Source organism: Cariama cristata, unplaced genomic scaffold (genome assembly GCF_000690535.1).
Source record: "Cariama cristata isolate BGI_N322 unplaced genomic scaffold, ASM69053v1 scaffold22803, whole genome shotgun sequence".
In the NCBI taxonomy this organism is placed as follows: Eukaryota; Metazoa; Chordata; class Aves; order Cariamiformes; family Cariamidae; genus Cariama; species Cariama cristata.
Window position 1 is genome coordinate 25,313 of NW_009608152.1, and position 21,948 is coordinate 47,260.

The 21,948-nt window shown below is 46.0% G+C and overlaps 1 protein-coding gene across 1 annotated transcript in view; it reads right to left on the reverse strand.

Moving 5' to 3' along the window:
- Positions 1-21,948, reverse strand: part of LOC104159186 (sodium channel protein type 8 subunit alpha-like) — a 44,310-nt gene that overhangs the window by 21,410 nt on the left and 952 nt on the right. The window contains 12 exon segments of the mRNA XM_009697027.1: positions 883-1,018; positions 2,761-3,138; positions 3,537-3,824; positions 4,399-4,605; positions 5,224-5,365; positions 6,019-6,082; positions 6,834-7,055; positions 10,843-10,934; positions 13,182-13,310; positions 13,529-13,618; positions 14,995-15,076; positions 15,079-15,112. Coding sequence (XP_009695329.1) covers positions 883-1,018; positions 2,761-3,138; positions 3,537-3,824; positions 4,399-4,605; positions 5,224-5,365; positions 6,019-6,082; positions 6,834-7,055; positions 10,843-10,934; positions 13,182-13,310; positions 13,529-13,618; positions 14,995-15,076; positions 15,079-15,112 — 1,864 coding nt within the window.

Here is a 21,948-nt window from a genome sequence, read left to right on the forward strand (position 1 = left end):
TGAGATCATCAACCTCATACGGCTGCTGTTCATAGATTCTTGCTGGCTCCTGCATAACATATTTGGAAATCTCATCTCCGCGTGCTGTCCGTTTCAGCTTTTCCGTCATCCAGAAGTCCCTTTCTCTTTTGACAACTGTCACATTTCAGCGCAGCTCAACCCTTTTTCTCCCACGGACTGTAAGCAAAGGAGGGTCTCTCCCGTCCTTGGGAGATGGCAGAAGGCAGAACACCTGTACCAGACATTGTCTTGCTCCTATAACCTCCACACTGTACATTCATTGTTGTAAAATTACAACTCTTTGTTGTCTTGACCTCTGTAGCTATATAATTCAGATGCAAACTCAAATCAAATAAAGTCTAATAAATACTCCTGTATCAATAATGACTCAAAAGAAGCAGGTTTGGGCAAAACCAACACATGAACACGTACTACTCGAAAGCAGAGACAGGTGAATCCGGGGTATCTGAAGGGCACGCACGTCCTCTGTCAGGCACCCAAGGCTCAAACCTGGTCTCTGCCACGCAGCACTTGCCCAACAGACGGGGCTTGACCTCAGCCCGTACTGCCCCCCATCCAGCTCCCCTACAGACCCGCTGTCGCCCTAATCCCCATAGCTGCTGCGAAGCCACCTCATGAAGTCTAACATGACCATTCTTGGACAAACTGAGCGGACACGGGTGTCCGTACCTGTATTTTGTGACGGCCATACCTCTGGCCACGCACAGCTCCAGCTCGGGGAACCCCGGGCAGATGTGGTGTGAGGAACCATCCGGTAACCAGGTGGATGGGTCCTCTGCTTCCTACAATGCCCCACGAGGGGTAAATCCATCCATACATACGGAAAAACACCAAAGGCACACACCTTCAGGCCATACCTACCCTCAACAAGGGTATTTGTCAACCCGGTCATCACACTGTTGGTCCGATCCTTTCTTCCATAGGATGCGTTCACCTGATCCATCGAGACCAAGAGAGACCCACCAGGTTTCTTTCTAATTTCTATTTCAGTAGTCCCCTGCAAAAGTCATACGATGATCAATACAGACTCTTACTCCTCCCAGTATTTTACATACTCCCAGCCTAGAAAAATGGCAGGTATGTCCGAGAGAGAAAACCACCTTTGTTCCTGCTACCCTTCTCACCTTCCTACCTCTCGTAAGCGGTCAAACCAAGACTCAAGCCCTCATTTCTGCTAGCACCGGTGTTTTGCAGCCTCAGACAAATTAAGGACTATATTTTAAAGAACATTTCTAACGAAGACTGCTATAGTACAAAGTAAGTTACACGGTACTACTCCCAAACAGCACAGGCGGGCCGTGGCTCTTTTAACCAGGCCACTTTGTCACCTGCCTGGTCAGAGCCTGAACTCCACCCCAGCCCCATCTGAGCCACCCAAATTAATAAGGTTTAGGAGCTAAGCGTCCGACAGCATCAACATTTATTTCAAAAGCTGCATCTGAAAATTAGGATAAAAGAAGTTCGGCCACACCACTGTCTGAGAACTAGCGGGGATTCCTCCCACCCCAGCCCACTACGAAGCTGATTTTCTAACGCAGCCGGGATACGAAACCACGTCTCGATTTCAGCCCACGAAGGGTCGCCTTGCTCCCCTGAGCTCCCAGAGCCGCACTTCTAATGGCACCTCACCGTTTCCCTCCTAAGCTTGCTCTGGACGTGCCAGTCTCCGTTAGGCACAGACGTCCTCGCGTACTAACACATAACTGTTTTTTTTTTTTTCCCCTCATTACAGGAATTGGTCGCTGTCTGCTTGGGGACCGAGGTCTCTGCAGAGCCCCCAAGAGTTAATTGCTTGTGCCACGTTGATCTCTCTTTACATCTACGCTTAGCAAAATAAGGAATACTCTCTCTTTTATGCGTGCATCATGCAGATTACCGTTCCCACCACATTCATGCTGTGTTAGAAAGAGAATTAAATCCTGAAGTAAAACATGGTACTAACATGCTAACTAGGGAAGAAAAAAACCAGGTAGCAACTGATGCTTAACATAACTCATTAAGGTCAAACAGGTCGCAAGAATTGAAATTATGAATACAAAACAGCTTGGAATTTACAGGCACGGTAACCAGACTTTTCTCAGAAACAACTGCTGTAGGTATCTCTCAAATCATGTTGTTTCAATCTTATCCAGATTCTTTTAGGCTCCACTAACTAATATTCTGGTTTTTGAGCTTTGTTTCTCTCCTGCACTCCCAAATGTTGATCCACTAAAAAAGTTACTCAACACCGATTCAGTCAACTGATTACAAAAAGACACAGTCAAGGAAAATTCAAAAATTAAACCCCAGTATTTTAAAAACCCCTTATTATACTAACAGCTTCCCTTGCAAAGTTTAATGAGAGCTAAAAGATTGTTTGTATTTCCCTTTAAATCCCCAAATATTTTATCTTACTGTGGAGAACATCTGCAACAAACTTTGGTTGGTTTCCTCATTCCCATGCTTTAAATAGCTCCTTACAAGTTGCCCCGACAGACACCAAGGCTTCCTACTATTATTAGTCCTTTAATTCAGGACTCAATTTCAAGCCTTTTTTTTCCCCAGGAAGCCAGAGGGAGGAGGAGGTGGTGGGTCATTGAGTTTGAGAAGGAAAGAAAGGGGAAGTTAAAGCCCGGGGTGTTGAATCCAACACAGACTTTAGACTTTCAGACCGACCGACCCTCAGTCCGTCAGGGTGGTCACTTCACTCGAAGAGGCCAGACCGCCCTGCCTACGCTCCCTACCCAGCGACTTCCTTACTCTGCCGTCGGTAGCTGCCTTATCTATTTTCACCTCAGGCAGAAGGCGTCCCCCAGGCATGCTGGAAGGCGGGCCACCGATGAGGGACACCACGCCGTTACAATCCACCGTGCTGTTCCTCTTCACATTTCGGCGGAGGTTGGGGAAGATCCGTGAGGACCGGCTGGCCTGGACACTGTAGCTGCTCCTTCGATCGCGACCGCGGATGGGGATGAAGAGGGAATCTCTCCTGCCTTCGCTTTCCTCCACCGTGCTGTGCTCGTCGTCGGCAAACTCGTTCTCTGAACCTGGGTCACGAAATCGCCCTTTGTAGCTGAAGATGCTGCTCTTGCTATTGTGTCGGGAGAGAAAAGGGGAGCCTGGGATACTGAGGAGAGACTAGGAGGGAGAAAAGAAAGAATGACAACAGCGTGAATAGTATGGAAACAAAGCACTGCAGTGCCGTCAAGTGCTGCTAAAGTGGTTTCCCTCCCTCTCCAGGCCCACACAAACCACCACCACTTAGTCGTCAGCTATACTTTAAAGAGTTGTTCCCTCTCGGCTGGCTGAGCGACATCGGTGAAGAAGTTATCTGGTTGGATTCACTACTCTCAGGAACAATTTATAGCAGGGTAAGCGTGCACAAGGGCTGTAACCTTGGGCCGTAAGCGTCCTCCTGATCTGCTGCAAGCTTCAGACGGTGGGCAGAGCCCTTTGACGTGCTAATTGGGATCTAAGCTAGAATATTATCCCGACTACAAGCAAGCACAAACACGAGCGAAGGAAATGAAAACTACCTGGTTCATGATGGAAAACTTCCTCCCTAGCCTGTTATCGGGTAGCCTGAATGCTTTCCTCCTCATGCCATCCTCAGATTCAGATTTGAACACCTTTTCGTTGTCACACTTCTCCTCTCCTTCTGACAGCTCCTTGTCCTTTCGTTTTTTCCTCCTGTTTCGACGCTCCTTGGCGCTCTTGGAACTGAGTTTGGAAATCTCCGAAGAGCTCCGAGACATCCGCCCCCCGCCATCATCCTCCACAGCATCTTCAGAGACCGTCCCTGCCGAAGTGACCATAGCAGCAGCCTGAGGGTGTAGGCAAGAGAAGGGAAAAAGAAGTCAGATCTTACCACGATTAATACTCCCTTTTCTGCTTTAAGAAAGCGTGTGGCTTACTGCATGGAAGCACAAGTCTTTGGGGCAGGATTGAGATGCTTATTCTTTCTCCTGGAAGAAAGCTTCAGCCAGGACTTGTAAAAATTTTTATAGTCTCTTTTTGCAGGTAGTAAAATCTCTTTCAGTCCCTCAGCTTTGTTTATAAGCATTTGATAACGGACCAGTAGAGATGTACTTGTCTGTCTTGCAAAGATATTCCCACACTTCACTAGGAACTCTGGGAACATTTAAAGTTTCCTTAATAGAGGGGAGTTTTCCCGTACAAAACGAACACAGCAAGCTTGCACAGAGCTCAGGACAAACCAGCAGCAGCAGGGAAGAGACAGTGCACAACGTCATCCCCAGCCAACAGCGGACGTGATGCCGGGAGAAGGCAGCCACGGCACTACTGCATTCTTTGATTATACATCAGTGCTCTGTAATAACAGGCAAATAGATCTTAAAATACATAAACGCATTAAAAAAAATACAACCAAACACTCACCTGCGCTTCTTCCTGCTGTTTTTTCAACTGTTCTAACATGGCCTTAAATTCTGCCTCCTTCTGCTCTGCCTCCTCTAACGTGGCCTGGTTCTGCTCCTCATAAGCCATAGCTACCACAGCCAAAATTAGATTCACCAGATAGAACGATCCCACAAAGATCACCAAGACAAAGAAGATCATGTAGGTTTTTCCTGCTGCTCGTAAGGTCTGGAAGTAGAAAAGAACGGTAGAGGGAAGAGAAAAGGAAAGGGGAAAGCAATTCCAGAGTGGCACCTGATACGTGAACTGATCCCAAGTTTCTTGACCTGAATGCTTCTAAGAAAATACAGTGGTGCTGAACATTTCACGTCTCAGCACTTCCACTGCAAAGCAGTAAGACTCTGCACATTCACTAGCCATAAACACAGAAGGTGACATCCCTCTTCTTCCCTTAAGGGAACAGCCAACGGATGCAAACTGAAAACGACTCAGAAGTACAGCGTGCAACTCAATGCTGAGACTCCCTTAAAACGAAACAAAATAGAAGAAAAGCCATTTCAGCAAGGTCCCCAGACCATCCTCAGGTTACAAGGGAAACACTCTGCCCTCCAAAGCACCCCAGCACCATCTGTGAGCAGAGCTGAACGGCTCACCACCTTCTGCAGCAGGCAGTCAGGTTCTTCCAGAATTAATTCACAGTTCAGCCGTACACACGCCCAGGATCTACCATCCTTTCCGGACTTAAAAGTACAACACCCGCTTACAGGTAACGTCCCCTTTCCTTTCCTTTCCACACCGTCCCCAAATTCTCATCTTCTTTAACACTGAGCCAAAGTGTTTACTTACTAATTGATACAAGTTTTCCCAAAAGTCCTGAGTCATAAGGCGAAATAAAGCCAGAAAAGCCCAGCTGAACGTGTCAAAGCTTGTGTAACCGTAGTTCGGGTTCCGTCCTGCTTTCATGCACGTGTAACCCTCCGGACATTGACTGTGGAGAAGACGACAGCCATTTCAGGGCATCAAGGCAGTAAAAAGGATACAGCAAGTTGGCAACGTGCACATTATCCATGCTTATGGAGATTTTCACAACTCTGGTAACAAATGGCATGCACTTTGCTTTCCATGTCAAGTAAGAATAGCAAACAAGGAGACTGACAGACCGGATTTCAGAAAATCCCTGTTATCTTTGTCCTATGGAAACAAGATGCGGTAACGTGAGGCTTTTCACCCAACGTGAGGCCAAAGGACTGGCTTTTGCCCTAAGAGTCTTTAGAGCTGAAGGACTGGGTGAAAAACCAACTGGAGGCAATAGCACGTGGAAAAGTTTCCATTTCTGAACCTCCATCCCCTACTTCTCTGATGATTCTTATGATTGGATTCAGAGGGAAATAATGCCCCTAGTAATCACCATTAGATGTACCTGTCTCCTGAGATGACATGAAAAATGTCAGCTTACATTATATTAGTCAAACAGATACTAATGCATTAATAATTAGATTAAGAAACGCGAAACCTTTTACATGTGAAATAACACCAGAGCCAACAAAGGGAGCAACGGGAAATATTCCAAAGGTTTTGCCATCATTAGCCAACATCAGTGGTAATTAAGAGTCTCTACTTTTAATAAAGCTCAACACTCACCCTGCATCTGAGCTGTTACCACAGAGCAAAGGATCAGGGGCTCCAGGAATAATGTAAAAATTTGCTGAAGAAGATGAAAAAGAAAAGATTACACGCACACACATATGGAGTTAGAGGATTTAACATACTATAGCGCTATAAAAACCTTCCCTTGAGAGCCCTCCAGATCCCCTATCGATAAATTTATCAGTAAACTAACTCAGCTTTAAATAACATTGGCCCTGCTACCTCTGCCTGAGTTTAAACACCTTTCTGGAAGTCAGGACAGCATTTTGAATAAAGATTTAAAACTGGCCGACTGCACCGTAGAGAAGTTCAAAGTGAGATGGGAGGAAGACATTAAGTCACAGAAACTTGGAGGCTGGTTCCTCGATCAGCTGCAGCATCACCGACAGCTCTGAAAACCTGCCAGTGGGGAAGGATGCTGCAAAGCAGGACAGGTACCAACACCTTCACGTGCATTCCCTGGGGAACTCGGCAACACCAAGGGATGGACCTGACATTCAGCCCAGGGATTTAAATGGGCCGAGCTACTTCCCATTTACCATACTGAAACAGTTTGTAAATGGAAAAAAAAAAATGCATTTTTGACAAAATAGTTGGCTAAAAGAGCACAGCCTAGACCTTCTAAAGGCTAAACCCAGCTAGAAACACCTTAACAAGGCCAGGTTTCTAACGACTGAAAAAAACTTGAGCAAGGGGTTTTTACCGCGCAAAGCTGGACACACCACGTGAGAAGCCATGTCAGAAATCCGGGTCAGCAGCATTAAGCCAAACAAGAAGGTTTTAGGGAGTATCGCTGCAGAAATACCTACACATATTGTTGGTGTATTCCTCCCAGTCAAAGCCCCTAGAGCCGTTATCCAGCAAAGTCTCATTCACATTAATTGGCCATATCACACACTTGTTCCTTAAATTGCCCATAAACAGCTGCAACCCGATCAGAGCAAAGACACTGAGACAAAACACTGTCAAGATCATTACATCTGACAGCTTCTTCACAGACTGAATTAGGGCACCCACAATGGTCTTCAAGCCTGCAGAGAAGAAAACAAGACTAGAAATCACTCCTGTAGAATGAAAAGACATTGAAAATTCAAACACATACAATACCTTACAACTGCTATACATGGCAAAAGATTGTTGCTATAAAATGGTCGGGTTCCTGGGAACCACCGCTTGCATTCAGGTTTTTCCGTGCCGTACAATAAAGGTGATGAATGAACCAAGCTCACCGGTTTCAATGGTGAACCAGCAATCGTTACAACAAAACAAAACACCAGCGTCCATCCCTGAGAATATCCGAGCCTTGCAGCCGAGGATGCGAGGAGTCATTGCCATGAAAGCAGGGGTTGTCTCAACAAAGATGTTAAATTAAGACACACTGCTACAAAGCTCTCCACGGGCACATTTAGTTGTGTTTAAGCCTGGCTTATTGGCACAAACTACAACAACTTACAAAGATCAAATACCTTTCGAACTGTCTGCATCTTCAGTTTCTACTGCTTAACTAAACTGTTTCAACACTTCCCCTTTCCTTGCGGGAGCTCAATCTTCCCTTTGGATCATGGGTTTTGTTACGGGTAGGGCAGGATTTCATCCAGAGTGCTGGCTCACCGGGTTTTACCAAGGCCCTCAGCATCATTAATAGGCAAGGCTCAATAATAAAAGTAAGGTCAGATAAGCCAAGAACCCTGCCGGTTTTCCAAACCAGTCTGGTCTGTAAGGGGAACCATCCCTGAACTGGGGGAAGAACGCAGCACCAATGCTTTCAGGAGACGGATCCAAACAAGCAAGAATTCTGGATGCAAACCCAACACAGTACTTGGGCCCTTTCATCAGCCTGTCTGATGTTAAGGATGATCTTGCATTTATAAATGAGTAGTGAAGGAGGTTGAAGGGAGGAAGGAGGGGGGAAAAAAAATAAATCACAGATCCAGCTGAATTCGGGGCTCATCAGATCCACGTCCCTGGCTGAGGCCAGGCGAGCACTCTGCAATAAACCTCTGCCAAGAAACCTTTCTATACCAACAGAGGTTTGATCCATATCAGGAACATAAAGATTCAAAAATACATAAATAAAAAGGAATTCTTCTGGAGGAATAATTTTTTTTTTAAAATGTCTTTTACTTCAATCTTCAGAACTTTTCACCAATGCCAAAGCCTTACTCCAACACAAAGCAGTTTTTGGCCGTTAGTCCCGGCAGACAAACAACCATCACAACGCTCGGTCGCATGCTCATCTCCACTGCTCAGATATGCACCCCTCTGTACGTGCAGCCATTTACGCCGGCGTTTCTGTTTCGGGTTTGTATGATGCTCTCTCTCCCAGCCCTGTAAGGAGAATGGGGGGGGTGGTGGTGTTTGCAACCCAGATGAGAAACGGGCAGCAAGAGTGGTCCCAGTCCGCTCACAGGACAAAGACAACTTCCACTCGGTTGAAAGAATCACCTTCGTGTACTGCAGAGCCAGAACACGGCGTGGATGTGTCACAGCCTGGCAATGCACGGGCACTGGTGGCGTTAGTCCATTAAAATACCAATAACTCAAGTGCCAATGAAAAATATCTTTAGACCACCACAGAGTTTACTATGGTCTACTGAGCCCCAAGATGAAAGCAGTATTTTGATGTTTTAGCTCATGGGTGTCACAGTCTACTCCTGTCACACAAATCCATACACAACCCTCTACCCGCATGGAATTTTGTCCAGCGGCATGTCATGTTCTGGCAGTATTTCCCATTTTCATCTTGTCTAAAAAACACACTGAGGGTAATTCCGATTATTGATAGAAGATGCAGTTAGCTCTCGTCATCACATCTTCCTCATCAGCTCAGCAGTGTTAAAACTCCCATTCCATTACATGCGCTGAGGCAGAAGGGCAAGCCTTTTATATTTTAATATCAAGTGTGTTCTAAAAATCACTTCTTCCTTGAGATATGACAGTGCTAAAACCCACAAAGAGCACTCTACGCCTAAGTTCATATTCAATAACCCAAAAGGCTAATTATACAATTTTTTTTACATTCCTCATACTGTTTGTTGCAAAATCGAGAGGGGAGCAAGGTTCAAGCTTTACCCACAGCTGGGGCAACCCTATCCCAGAGCCTGACCACCAAAGTTTTGCCATTTACAGCTGCAGCAAATCATCTCTTTAGTGAAAAGTATGGTTGGCCTGAACTCGGATGGGCTCAGATCCACCCCCCTTGCTGTCATTTCAAATAACAGGAAAACTCCTTTGGTTTTGAGCAGCACGGAGAGAATGATACAAAACTGAACTGCTCTGCTCCTTTCCATAGGAAGACAAGTCATGCTGTCCCACAGTTAGTAACCAGCTGGCTAAAGCTGCATCATCTTCACTTTGCTACGAGTATGAAAGCACAACACATACGAAACTTATTTCGACATCGATGCTTTTCTTTGAGCAAACCAGGGAACATCTGTAGCAGGCTGACAGAATCGCAACTGCACTTCAGATCCGCCCAGCGCACTGCTAACAGCAATTACCAAATACCTTTTGCCCTTTGTATGTGCGCTGCCAAACATTAAGGCTACGAAAGAACGTTATTCTAGCATACTCTCATTCGGTGCAAGGAAAGCAGGTGCCACTTAAGAACATCATGCACAACAGCCATGTACATCTGATGGGTTTAGCAGTCTGGAAGGGGGACAAAAGTGATGGGCCCCTACGATTCCATAGGCTCTTGGCTGGCAAATTTATGTGCAAGTGTAGCCTGAGAAAGCAAAAGAACCGTTATCAGTCAGTGCATTTGGAAACAAACCACAAAGAAACAGAAGACCAAAAACTCATCAAGTGATTATTTAGGGTGCCCTCCTTGAGACAGGTCAAGCACCTGAAAACTGGGAAACTAAGGATGCTTCAGTGCCTGTGAGAACTGAGTCTTGAGCTTGACCTTAAAATTAGGGACGCTTTTGAGAAACCATCTGCACGAGGCTTTTCTGTACAAGAATTCAGGATCAGAATCATATTCTCAGTCCGTAATGCCCCCACGGTCTCTTACGACAGAGGAAGGGCCATTGCTCACCCTCGGACACCCAGCCTGAGTTAAGAGTCTGGCAGCAGCTTTGTAAGTGCCGGTTCTGCAAAGTCCAGCTCTGGGGGCGGCATGTGAAATGGGCAGGTCTATGAATTAGAACTTCTGGCTTTCTGGAAGCGTACTCGGTATTTTGAGTCACAGGCTATCGCATTAATAGCTGACAACCGGCTCCACTACAACATACAGATGCAAAAGCTGCTGATGCCAATGCTCCGGTTAGCTTAGTCTATCTCCAAATGGCAGCGTCGACCCTTTCTGAAGACGGGGAGGCAAGCTTATTGCCCTTTCCTAGAAGAGACCCTGCCCCAGATCCCGTCTGACTTCGAGTAACCAAAGTGGCCTCACACAGAAAGGTTTTAATCTTGCTCGGGTTTCGCTCACGTGCTTTACAAACTCATTCCTAAAGCAACTCTGGAAACATTGACGATAACGGGACGGCTCGCTGAGCACGGAACCCTTCAGCGGAGGACAGAGGGAGTGCCTGATCCTTCATCCGTCTGGAACTAAACTTTAGGCCTGGCTTTCATTTCAGAGATCGGACAGCCACATGCGTACACAGGGATACAGAAGTAGGGAACAGCAGACTCTTCATCCCATAATCTGATGGCCCAGAAGCCTTCCTTTCAAACTACTCTGTTTATGCAGACTGCAAAGCCCATCAAAACAATACCCCAGTGCCATTTCTGAGAGAGAAGCAATGCAGGACGGGAGGGGAGATATGGCAAAGGTACACGCAAGCCCAGCCTTTAATGCTTAACGGTTCTCACCTGGAATAACAGAGATAGTTTTCAAAGCTCGGAGAACTCTGAAAGTTCTCAATGCTGAGACATTCCCAAGGTCCACAAACTCTGTGACATATCTGCAATGAGGGAGGTCACACACAAAAAACACAATGACAATACACACACCAAAATAAAACAACAACTACAGACAAAGCAATACATCACTCACAGGGGCCTGTACCCAACAGCTAACACCAACCGGAGGCCGCCTTACCTGGAATTACAGAAATAGTTTTCAAAGCTCTCAGAACCCTGAAAGTGCGCAGAGCTGAAACATTGCCTAGGTTTACAAACTCTGTTATATACCTGCAGAATTAAACCAGAGTTAATGGCACCGTTGGGGTCACCTTCCCTTTCATACAGCTGTCTGTCTGTAGGAAACAGCTTGTCATTTAAAACGCTTTAGAACTGGCATTTAGAAAAGAGAGAGAGACAGAAAATTTCAGAGCCAAAACACAGTTTAAGTCTCTCCGCACTGCAACCAGCTTGTCCAGGCGCACGGTGAGATACCTGCGGTCTCCCCTACGGACGACTTGGAAATTTAACGCTACCTCTACAGAAGAAGGTAACTGTAAAACTGTCAAATACGGGAGGAGACCTGGGGACAGCACTTCACTTCAGTGGTTTCGGGTACATTCGCTTCACTTCACGTTTTTAATAAAGCACGAGCATCTTTTGCTTTGATTAGCATCCTTTGCTTTAACCTTTTATGCTTTACTACCTGTTTGGGAGCCACAGGCAGGTACGATTATCCCCATTTTTACAAGAGGATAAACCTGAGACACACAGAGCATCAGAGGCTCAGTGTAAGGTTAACCAAATTCTGTTTTACCACCACTTAGAGCAGAGTATTTCTTCTGTGCCGTCTGGGGAGAAACATGGTATGAAAAGGCAAAGAAAGGCACAATAGTCAAGATTCTTCCTGGTGTAGAAAGGCCTCAAGTGCTTCACAAAACTTAGACCCTCTTAGTAGGATTTAAATAACGCAGAGCCTTGCTCTAGCCCCCGACACAAAAAGGGCTTGCATGTGAAGTCTACAGGCAACCTCACCGGAGAGGAGGAGGTTGCAGAGTTAGTTCTGTGAGAGATTCAGCACAATTATTTAAGACCGATGCGTCGGGCCTGTTAAAGCTGGCATGCCGTGACTTGTTAATTTATCGAGAAATGAAGGAAATAACCAATGCACAGGTCAAATTTGGGCTGTGTGTGCAGAACCGGGAGCCTCACCCACACGGGCATCTTTACACCGTGCACAGCAGATATCCCTCTCATCTGAAGGAAAACCAACGTGTCGGTGGTTACTTGCCTTTTGTGTACAAGGTCCAACTCTTTGCCTATAATTTAAATACACAACTCAAAGGCAAGTAGAGAAAGAGCAGGAACTCACGAAAAACAAGAACCTTGGGTGCAGAATCCAGCCAAAAAAAAGGGCATTTTATACAATTAAAGCATTTTTACTACAACTAAATTCAAGTGCTCTGAACCCTTCAAAATTAGGCTCCGGAGCCTTCCTACAGGATCCCTCAGTTTTCATCGGTTGTTGTTGACTGCGGGAGTCCAAATATGCACCCATGCAATTTTCAAAAAACAAATGTAAAAGGGATGAAAAAAGAATAAAAAAAAAAAAAAAAATCTCTTCCACTAGCAACTCAGACTGCCAGTGCCATACCCCGGGTTTTCATCAGTGGTACTAAGCCTAAGCAACCATCAACGCAGGCCAATAAGGAAAAAAACCAGAAATCCAGCATGACTCTCCTGGTTCAGCCGCGAATTCAGACACCCCCACGAACTCCTCTTTATCAGACCAACGTAAGCTGATCTGGCACAAGAGAAAAGAATGAGGAAGGAAAATAAAGGGTCTCCTTTGCCGACACTGCGCCTTCATCGGAAATGGGTTAATAACTGCTCAACCTCATGGTGCAGCCCAGGAAATTTTAACACACGAGCCCAAGGAGGGCAGGAGTGGCAGAGACTGGAATTTAACGATGTTTGGCTCCCGGTCCTACGCTTAACGGACCAAGCTGCTGCCCCGGCACGTGAGCAATCTCAAACGCCAGGTACTATTGTAAAGTCTTACATTAATAAAGGCAGTTTTCAGAAAATCTTATTTTTTGCAGCAGCAACGCCACGGAGTTGCCTTTTAGATCTGTGACTCCGTGCCAGGCTAAAGCTTTCTCTTGAAAAAAATCAAGAAAGAAATCTTTTGGGGATTCACTTAAGTTTTCCTCGATTTCTGTTTTTCCTTACCCACCCACCCCCTTCCTAAGGTCTCGGTCCCTCCTGTATCCCACAAATACCTGAAATAATCTGAAAACGCAACTTACGCCATCATGATCACACTGAAATCTAGCCAGTTCCATGGATCGCGTAGGAAAGTAAAGCCATCTATACAGAAACCTCTCGCAATAATTTTCACAAGTGATTCAAATGTATAAATACCAGTGAACGTATACCTGTTGTGGGGAAGAAAGAGAGCCGCACTGAGAAGTTGGGAGAAATGTCATTTTAGTCATGAAAAAAAATATTAATTACAACCACTTTTGTCTAAACAAAGTGGATCTGAAAGACGACTTGTATTCATGCTAACTTAAACGTCAGTAGGAACAGACTTCTCAATAGAAGAAAAACAACATTCAGTGAGACTCTTAAAAACACAAGAAGCATTACTTACTCCACATTCTTCGACCATTCGGGTGGGTTACTAAAAGTCATGAATACACAGTTGGTCAAAATAGTGCACATAATGATCATGCTAAATACTGTAGAACAAAGTCAAGGATCACAGGGACATGCGCGTGGCTCTTTACTTCGCCTCCTGGCCCCCTAAAGATCACCGGGTTGCAATCAAATTCCACAACAATTTCCAGTCTATTCTCTGGGGACTACAAATACGCGCCAAGATGCTTCCAGCAGTCGTGGGAATAAGACCGGGGTGACCATATACAAACACTATTTTTACGTCACCATTCAATTTATTTTATATTTGCTGGTATGTCTTAGCAATTCAAAAATCACAGGCCTAAATGAAAATGCCTCCTCAAATAATTGCATCTATTCAGTAACATCAAAGCGTACTGTCTGCTCACACATCCAACTGGAAAGCAGCGTTGCAATCCATGGACGCCCAGGATTTAGCTTGGAGAAAATCTTATGAATCTCTCCGACCATCTCTGCTCCCTGTGTGATCAGGACCAGGTTTGCAGGCGGAAGGTGCTGGATGAACTGATTTGAGGAGCATCGTGGGGACAGCACAAACTCAGAATTAGAAGTTTGAGTGCATTTTCACTACTGAATTATCAGCAGAATGGTGATACCCAGGGCCAGATCCCAAACTGTTTGACTTCCAAAACTGTTTAAGCCTACAAGAAATAACACATAAGCCAAAGGAAACGTTCTCAGCCTCAGATCCCAAGCCGACTTTGAAAGATGGAAACGTTCTTTCTTCATATGAGATGCAGAAGTAAGTGTACGGAAGCCTCTAAACCAACAAATGAACGTGTTTCCATTTTAGAGTCACTTTCTAAAAATAAATAAATAAACAGGGCAAAGCAGCTCATTCAATATACTACTTTTTTTTTTTTCCCCCTCTCTCCTAATAGCCCATGCAGATGATGTTTCCAAAGCTCTCAGAGCCCTCTGAAGCCCTGCAGTGGAACATTTTGGAACAGCCTTGCCATCAGAAGGAAGTTTGAGAGATGCCAAAAGAGTAAGAAATTAGTCAGCGTCTGTTTACAGATTACAAGGTATCTTTGCCTCCTTCTCCAGATCATAATTCTGTTCAACCATTTTAGCAGCTAGTTAAAGCTCAACTCCTCTTCACGTGAAGCATAACCTTAAATCAGATTTCTTCCAAAACTTAGCAATGTCTGTGCACTGGTGGAAGGACGGACACAGCCAGGTACAATTTAGGAGGGAAAATAAAGGAAAAGTTTACTCGATCAGATGTGTCTAAAGGACCACGCTTTTTCATTCAATAAAAAAAAGCACGGTTTTGTGTACGCTCTGAGGCCAACCCTGCTTCCCCGAGTGCAGAGCTGTAATTCATACACACTCTTTGAACTGAGCAATAGGACAACAGGTAAGAGACTTTTCAACGAATACACAAAGGCAAAAATAACTCAGTAATAAAAAGGATATGAATGTATCAAAATTTTAATAGCTATTCTTCTAAACAGGTTAAAAGGACTTAAAATGTACAAGGCAGGTGTGGCACTAAAAAAAAAAGTGTTTTCCCTCTGTTTAGTACTACAAAGGTCTGTAGAGAAACAAAGAAAGAAAGAAAAAGAGAGAGAGAGAGAGAGTTAATGCGTGAAAACCAAAGCATGAATTGTACAAAAAGCAGACGAACAGCTTCCATGGTAAAAACCAGCATTTTCTGCCTTTTTTAAAGCATAATCTCCTTTATGAAGTTCCCATCAGGGTAAAACATACCTACCAGTACATCACGAATAATTCTACTCCAACCCATCCATTTTACCAGACCCCTTGGACAGAGCAGAAGCAAAATCTCCCATCCAAGAGCGCACATTTTCATCCCTATCTAAAAGAGAAGAACCGAGGTCCAAAGCCACTAAGGACCCCCAATTCAGGAGAAGAATCGGCAGCTGAACCCAGACTTCGCGCCACTGCCCGGGGCACAAGACCATCTTTACGGCACAGCCTTCGCGTAGCCTGTGCCTCCTCCCCAAACCTCGCTAACAGCTACCACAACGAATCGTGCTTTTACATGACAGCACCTCACCTGCAAAGAAAGATGGACAGGTAAGCAGAAGGAAAAGGTGATGGTGGAGCCCCCCACCCCAGCAGACCCAGGTCCGATACCCCTCCTCCCCACTCACTGGCAATTCTGAGCACATTCCCCGTTGCCGCCCCGACTCCAGGCAGAGTCATGTGCTCTCATTGCCTCTAATTAGCGAGACGTTAGGGTTTGCTACTTTATACAGAACCTGTGGAATGAATCATGTAAACGTGAGGCAGAACCGATCTCATCTCTCCATCCCCAGCCTTAAAACACAGACCCGCTATTTCAGCCCCCCCCACCGCTAGCGAACATGCATATCAAAAAGCACCGGGAGAATCACACGCAGCCATCTGGCGAGGCAAAATTAGAACCGTGGTTCCTTAATACCAGCACACTCGATGCACCTATCGCTCGTCTTGAAGGGAAAAAAAAAAAAAAAAAAAAAGAAAAAAAGGCAATTTGTGTGCACTGAAAAGCCAGAGCCCTTTCTCCTGGCACCACTTTCCCGTTTCCCATCCCCTCGGGGATGCTGCAGGAGCAGGGAGGCAGGAGGAACCCAGACGGCTGCAGGGGGACAGAGCAAAGCTGGGCTCGCTGCAGGCTCGTGCCCCAGCCCCCCGTTTGGCACAGCCCCGAGCCTCCGGCAGCCCAACGGGAGGGAATCCACGAGGGCTTTCTGCCAACGCAGTCACTGTGCTTCCCCAGGAGACTCGCTCTTATGAGATTTGTCATTTCCCTCCTAGTAAGGGAAACAACGTCTTTTAGCTCGTTTGGCTAGATTAGACCATTGAGCAGTAAATTATTTGAAAAGGAAATCAAAATCAGATTGTGGTTCAGCACTGAGTGAGAAAGATTAGTTAGCATAACCACTAATGCATCTCCCAACAAAAGCACTTTAAAGACAACCCCGGACAGCTCTTAAATTGCAGTATCAAGAATTAATGAAAAGATTACCTTGGCATGTGACAATATTCCAGAAGGCCGTAAGTTTTTCAAAATCACAGATGACAGAGCGGTCAAGAGACACCCGATTTCAAGAACCAGCTGTCTCTCCTTCCCTGACACCACAAACTTTCCAAGACCCACGTACCATTCATTTTTAAATCTTCTTTCGCCGTCCCCTGCAGAGGCTTCGGAGCAGGACACCCATCGCGCTGGGATGCTCACGGGCTTCAGTTGTGTCCCTAGCACAAGACTGAGCTCTCAACTCTACCACATCTTTTAAGCACCGAAATCTCCGATGCGACTGTGCTGAGCATTACGTGGGCACAAGGTGAGCTGGACAAAGACAGAAATTCCCCCCAAACCCCACGCAGTGGTTCTGAGGCAGCTCAGTTTCTTTGTGTCTCCATTTCTAAGTGGGGAGAAAGCCCTGGGCAGGAGCCCTGCGGTTTGCTCAGATACAGCTCAGCAAGCCAGAAGCAAAACCACCCTTCCCACGGAGACAGAGGGTCGTGCGTGAACCAGCCCAAAGACTTCAGACCTGTACTAGAAGAGCAAGACAGACTCGGTGGGGGAAGGTGGATGAACGCTGCTCGCTATGGAGGGTCAGAGACCGTTGGCCTTGGCACACTGCAGGGATTACACGGGAACACACATTTTCCACAGCTGTTTCACAAGGATCAGCCCAGAAATTTGGCATTCCCTGTTATGACATAAACCGTTTCACCCAACGATCGGGGCGATCGCCTACCAAACACGAACTCCACATTCTGCTTCCCAGCTTGGTCCTTCATCTACGCGACCTTACCTAAGGCAGCTCCTTGTTTTCTCTTCCATGCTCTGCCCAGCTTTCTCTTTCTAGACCACAATGCTTGTGGAAATTATTCGTGTCTACAAAGCCCACCATCACTGGGCCTCTCAGTACAACCGTCACACAAATAAGGTGCCGTACGTTCCCGTCTGCTCATCGATTCCCATGGCTCCAAGATCCGCTGCTCCAGTTCCCTCTGCATCTCATAAAATCCTGGGTAAATCTCCTCTTAGCCTTGTCAATAGAAAGAAGAGCACAAAAGCCAAAAAGCGTTTGGCAATTTAAAACCTTATCTTAGTTTGCCTTTATGCTGCTGACATATTAAAACCCAATTTCAAAATGGCTGCATGCTCTTAAAATGTTTGCTGGGTCAGGTCCAAGAACGTCCTTAAGCCCTTTTAAGATCTGCTGAGGCAAAGCTCAAAACTCAAGACAAAGGCGATGCCTGGAGAAAGGCATCTGCAGACTTCTTCTAAGAGATGAAGTCTGGTTGAACTTTCAAAAGTCTCCGTTTGTTGTTCAAGGGTTGTGAAAAAGGCGCTCTGTCCACTTTACTTTTCTGAAAGCTGCCTGGGAATCTACGCTTCACAGAAACCTTCAAAAGAGACAAAAAGAGGGAAGATCACAAAAGATAAGTCTTCTCTAAATCAATTTGCAAAATAGCGCATTAAAGAAGCTACGCCGGAGAGCACGGCAGAATTGATCAAGTGATGGCAAAAAAGCATTCCAGTTATAGGAAGATTTAAAAGACTCTTGCTTCAGGCAGGTTTTACATGAAGTATTTCTGTAATGGCTGAAAAGTGAGGAGGAGTGGGCAGAAGACTGAAGAAGAAAACAGCTTTATGAACAGCCTAAGAACATATGGAACCGCATTCCTACAGCGGTAAGATGACGACTGCCTGACTCTCAACGTTAAGCAAGAGAGAGCGAGGGCTTTCCGATGACACCCTGAGCAAGGTACTTTAAGAGAGCTATTTTCAAAACGAATTTACAGGGAACTCTGGCACCCTGTGGGCTGAAGAAGTATACACAGACTTAAACGTCGACGCAAAATATTTTTCAAGTCTGTTTTGGCTCACAGAGGTGTCCTTCCTAATACAGAAACCACATTATTTAACATTTCTTTTTCCATCCCCCTCAAAAGGGGACAAATTTGGTTTTTCTTAGTAACTTACTCTTCACCACTGAAAAGCTTACGGGGAAAAAAGTATTGCTACGTTGTGCTCTTGCTTTAATCACGTTTCAAGCCCAACATAAGGAAAAACCCTTGAGGTTTTTTGAAATTTATCAAATAAAACATTCCTGAAAGATACATTTTTTAAAAATAAATATTGTTCTACATGCAACATCGAGAAACTGATCTTGCTTTAGGTTTTAACGACATCACAATCTGCCTATGTAAGGAGAGTCATTCTGCCTCAGAAGCGGAAACGATTCTCCTTCCTTCCACTCATCACCAGTGGGTTGCAGCTATTTAGGGGACTGCAGCAGAGATGCTCTCGCCTCCCGCTCCGTGCCACACTCGGCACATCCCGATCGCGGCATGAAAGCTCTACGAGCTACGGCAACCCCCGGGCCTGGATGCAAGCAGTGCCGTTATCCGTCGGCTCCGGAACCGCTGCACAACAGCAAACAACTTCACGACACTTTGCTTTCCATCCGACCCCCAGAAAGGACTGGAGAAGACGACGGATGGGGATTACGCTCTCCTGTCTTCATTCTACCAGGACGGCAGGGAGGACAGCCATGCTTACTCTTCCTGCTCCTTTTAAGCCTGCTGGAGAGATGGAGCGGAAGAAAAATTAACGTTAAACACACCAAGACCTGGAAAAGGTAATTAGCTTTTGGAAGTAAGAACAAAAGGCTGATTTTTGAGATGGTCCCGATTCCTCCCTCTGTTTCAGTGGCTTGACTGAAATGCAAACCCCATTAACGGTATCGTGACCTTGCCGGGCCGTTCCCTTGCCCTACAGAAGCGTTAAGCGAAGGCTCCCTGAAGCAGACGCTAGAGCCCAGGCATCCTGCTCCCTCGCATCCCTGCCATCTTCCAGGTCCACGCAGCCAAGGTGACATTCTGGACCCGAGGGACCATTTCCAAATCGCGCATGTGACTTGACGAACTTGCAAGTCACTCCATTGGCACATAGGCACCAGAAAGATCCTCAGGTGCTCATCTGCAAGCTATAGGTGACCTCAGACAATCCCACTCCAGCCTCAGATGCTCTCGGATGTATAGACAGTCTGTTACAACTGCAGGGTTGATTTTTCCATTGAAATCAATCCCCTGAGCTTACACATGGTCTCAGTTCCCAGAATATTCAGGGACTTTCTACTGCCTCGCCAACAGAGCCACTGCAGGAGCATTGGCACCTCTACCTTGGTCCGTGGTGAGTACAAGATTCACACCGACAGGGAAGTTACTCGAAGAAAATGAACGCAACGTGTTGTTTGCCATGAACGTGGCAAAAGTCACGTTCAACGAGAAAGAACAGGGCGAGGAGTTGTTCAGCCTAGGCCATAAACAGAAGAGAAGGAAAGAGAGGTCTAAAAGACGGAAAAACATTAAAAAATAGACATACTAATAAGGTTGTAGAAATAGAAGAGGATGATGGTCTTTACCTCTTCCTTAAGCAAACACTGAAGGAAAACTAGACTACGAGGCAACCAGCTGCTTTGCTGTCATTGCTCGGGATGCTCACAGAGGTCACAGAGGTGGCTTTCCTGAATTTTGTTTGCACGTGTAAACAAGGAAGTTCATGTACTTGCCTTTTGGGTTTTTTTAATTGAAATATTTCAGGTTTACACAACAAATATCATGGGTAAGTATTGCTTCTACCATGTACTTCAGGCCAGGAATTGGAAGGCGATTACTATTTGCAAAACAAAGAATCATGAAAAAATTCTCTCTGGTAGTTACACAAAGACAAAAAGGAGCTAAATTAGCTGCGAAATCTGCTACCTGTGAGCAAAGGGACTTCCCTGATTCTCCTAAGATTCATTACTCCCATTTTGCAAAATGAAACTGAGCAGAGAAAAGAGAAGCAGCTCGGACAAAACTCTCGCTTGCAGGGCTGGGCTCTGAACCCAGGACTTCTGACTCCCTCTTCTGTTTCTAGGTCACACTGTTTCTCCTTTAAATATCGGCTAACAGGCCACTGGAAAGTTCAGCCTCTCAGTTAAAATGCAGTTTCAGTTTCCTTAGATAAGCCAAGATCACTGTGTCCTACCGCAAGGAAACGCAACCAGCTGATTTGTTCCTATGCATGCTGTACGTCTAGCTTTAAAGGAAAAGACCTATGATGCAAAACCTTCTGGCAAACGCTGGAGAGGGGAAAAAAAAAAAAAAAAAAAATCTTGGAAAACTTCCCATGATTCAAGCAGATTCGCAATTCCCGATGATTCAGAGAAAGGCCTTTTTTAATGGCCTTAAAAAAATTTCTTGGTGGGAAGTCACCCACTATTGGAAGCAGCAAAGAAGCAGCGCGCACCTAAGCTATCGCCGTACCGAAGTGGATGCAAAAGAAACAGGGCCAGTAAAATGTTAATCCAGCGTTTATGGGAAGAGCAAGAACAGCGAGTACGAGGCTGGCAGGGCTGTGCGAGTTCGTCTCCCGTCTCCAGAACCTTCCCCTCCATCCGCAGCTGATCCAACTCCGCCAGGAGCTCCCGTCCCCGCAGGGGCCGAGCGGGCAGAGACCCCGCCAGCGGCCACGTGCAGAAACGTACGGCGCTCTTCTGGAGACACGACAGGCGCCTTCGAAGTCGGGAACGTGGCTCGTTTTTCTCTAAAAACGGAAGATTTATTAATAGTGTGGTGCTTCTGGTGGAACACGGAGACAACCAAGGCGGCTTTGCCCAGTGCTCCAGGAGACGGCGGAGAAAGAAAACGGCCCAGCTCTCCCACAAACCCTTCAACCACCTGGACACAAAGAGGGCACAAACCACGCCTGCTTGGATTTGAGGTGACGTCTCGTAACACTTCGGTTGGGTGCCAGTGGCCACACACAACCCAAGTGAGCCCGGGAACTGCTCTTCAGCTACGTGTCTCTTTTTCACAGCCTGCCCACACCAAAACCAGGCAACACCAGACGTGTTTAATAAAGGGAAAATATTTCTGCGGGCTAAGGTAAGCTACCTTCTCAGCAGCAACAGCCGCTCTCAATACCCTCCCTTCGGTACGTCCACCTGAACACCGGTCTGCCGGGCGCTCCACACAGACCCAAATCACCGTATTATTTCGAAGCCCTGTTCTGAGTTGGTACCTGCACTCCCACTGCCACTGCCACAACAAATAAGCATTAAATTCACTAGCCTAAGTGCAGAAAAGAACGATCGGTTATCCCCAACGTCAGCAGCAAATTCAGTTGACTTCACGTCAATAACGCCCTGCCAGTCACAGAATGGTTTCCGAGCGTGGCAAGAAATGTCTGCCCCGACGCAAAGTCATAAAAACGTTTTGTTACCCGCGACAGCCGTTCCACCCCAGGTCTGAACGCTCTCATCACACGTACGGTCAAACCTCCAGCTTCTCAAGTGGCACAGCTAAGCCCCAGTTATAGAGGGTAATTATCTCAGCTTATTCAAATCAAATTTCTAT